General features: G+C 49.5%; 1 protein-coding gene across 1 annotated transcript in view; it reads right to left on the bottom strand.

Moving 5' to 3' along the window:
* The window catches only part of sbf1 (SET binding factor 1), a 48,265-nt gene that overhangs the window by 8,058 nt on the left and 39,276 nt on the right, over nucleotides 1-931 (bottom strand). Inside the window, 1 exon segment of the mRNA XM_025057174.1 lies at nucleotides 545-743. Coding sequence (XP_024912942.1) covers nucleotides 545-743 — 199 coding nt within the window.

Raw genomic sequence — 931 nt, 5'->3', positions numbered from 1 at the left:
GGTGAGGGGTGAGTCCTTTCTCAACTGCACTGGACAATGAGCTCGTTTGACTGATGTCTCCGTCGGTCATTTAAGTCACGGGTTTGTGTCCGCTGTACGACGGCCTGAACGACTGTCTTTGAATCTCACACACACACACACACACGGACGCTAAGTCTGCCTCGTTTTCCACTAATGAATTATTCAGTGATCCAGATATTTTTCAGAAAAGAATGAAGTGTGTGTGATGGTGTGTTTGTGATGGTGTGTGTGTGTGATGGTGTGTGTGTGTGTGTGTGATGGTGTGTGTGTGATGGTGTGTGTGTGATGGTGTGTGTGTGATGGTGTGTGTGTGATGGTGTGTGTGTGATGGTGTGTGTGTGTGATGATGTGTGTGTGGTGGGGTGTGTGTGAGAATCTCAGTTAAGAAGGAAACTAAAGTTTACAGGATTCTAACTAGTGACAAAAAACATCTTATATTTTTTTGTACAGTTTGTTAGATTTGTTTTCCACACTCTTATCACACTCACTCACACACACACACACACACACACAGGTGTCTCACCTCAGCGACTGGTTCTTGTCCTTGGCCTTGGCCTCCACCACCATCTTGCCGCTCTGACCCACAGTGAAGGCGAACGTTCCCTGGACGTGCTGTGGATAACGCAGTTTGTGCAGATGTTTCCTGAAAACCTCAGCCAGGTCGGAGGCCACCTCCTCATCGAACGCAATCTTCATGAGCTGCAACCACACAACCGGGTCAGAACCGAGTCAGAACCAGGTCAGAACCGGGTCAGAGTCAGGTCAGAACCAGGTCAGAGTCAGGTCAGAACCAGGTCAGAGTCAGGTCAGAACCAGGTCAGAACCGGGTCAGAGTCAGGTCAGAACCAGGTCAGAACCGGGTCAGAGTCAGGTCAGAACCGGGTCAGAACCAGGTCAGAACCAGGTCAGA

This window comes from Cynoglossus semilaevis, chromosome 8 (genome assembly GCF_000523025.1).
Source record: "Cynoglossus semilaevis isolate Cse_v1.0 chromosome 8, Cse_v1.0, whole genome shotgun sequence".
Classification (NCBI taxonomy): Eukaryota; Metazoa; Chordata; class Actinopteri; order Pleuronectiformes; family Cynoglossidae; genus Cynoglossus; species Cynoglossus semilaevis.
The sequence above is the reverse complement of the archived record's forward strand: the minus strand, read 5'-3'. Positions and strand labels throughout refer to the sequence as shown.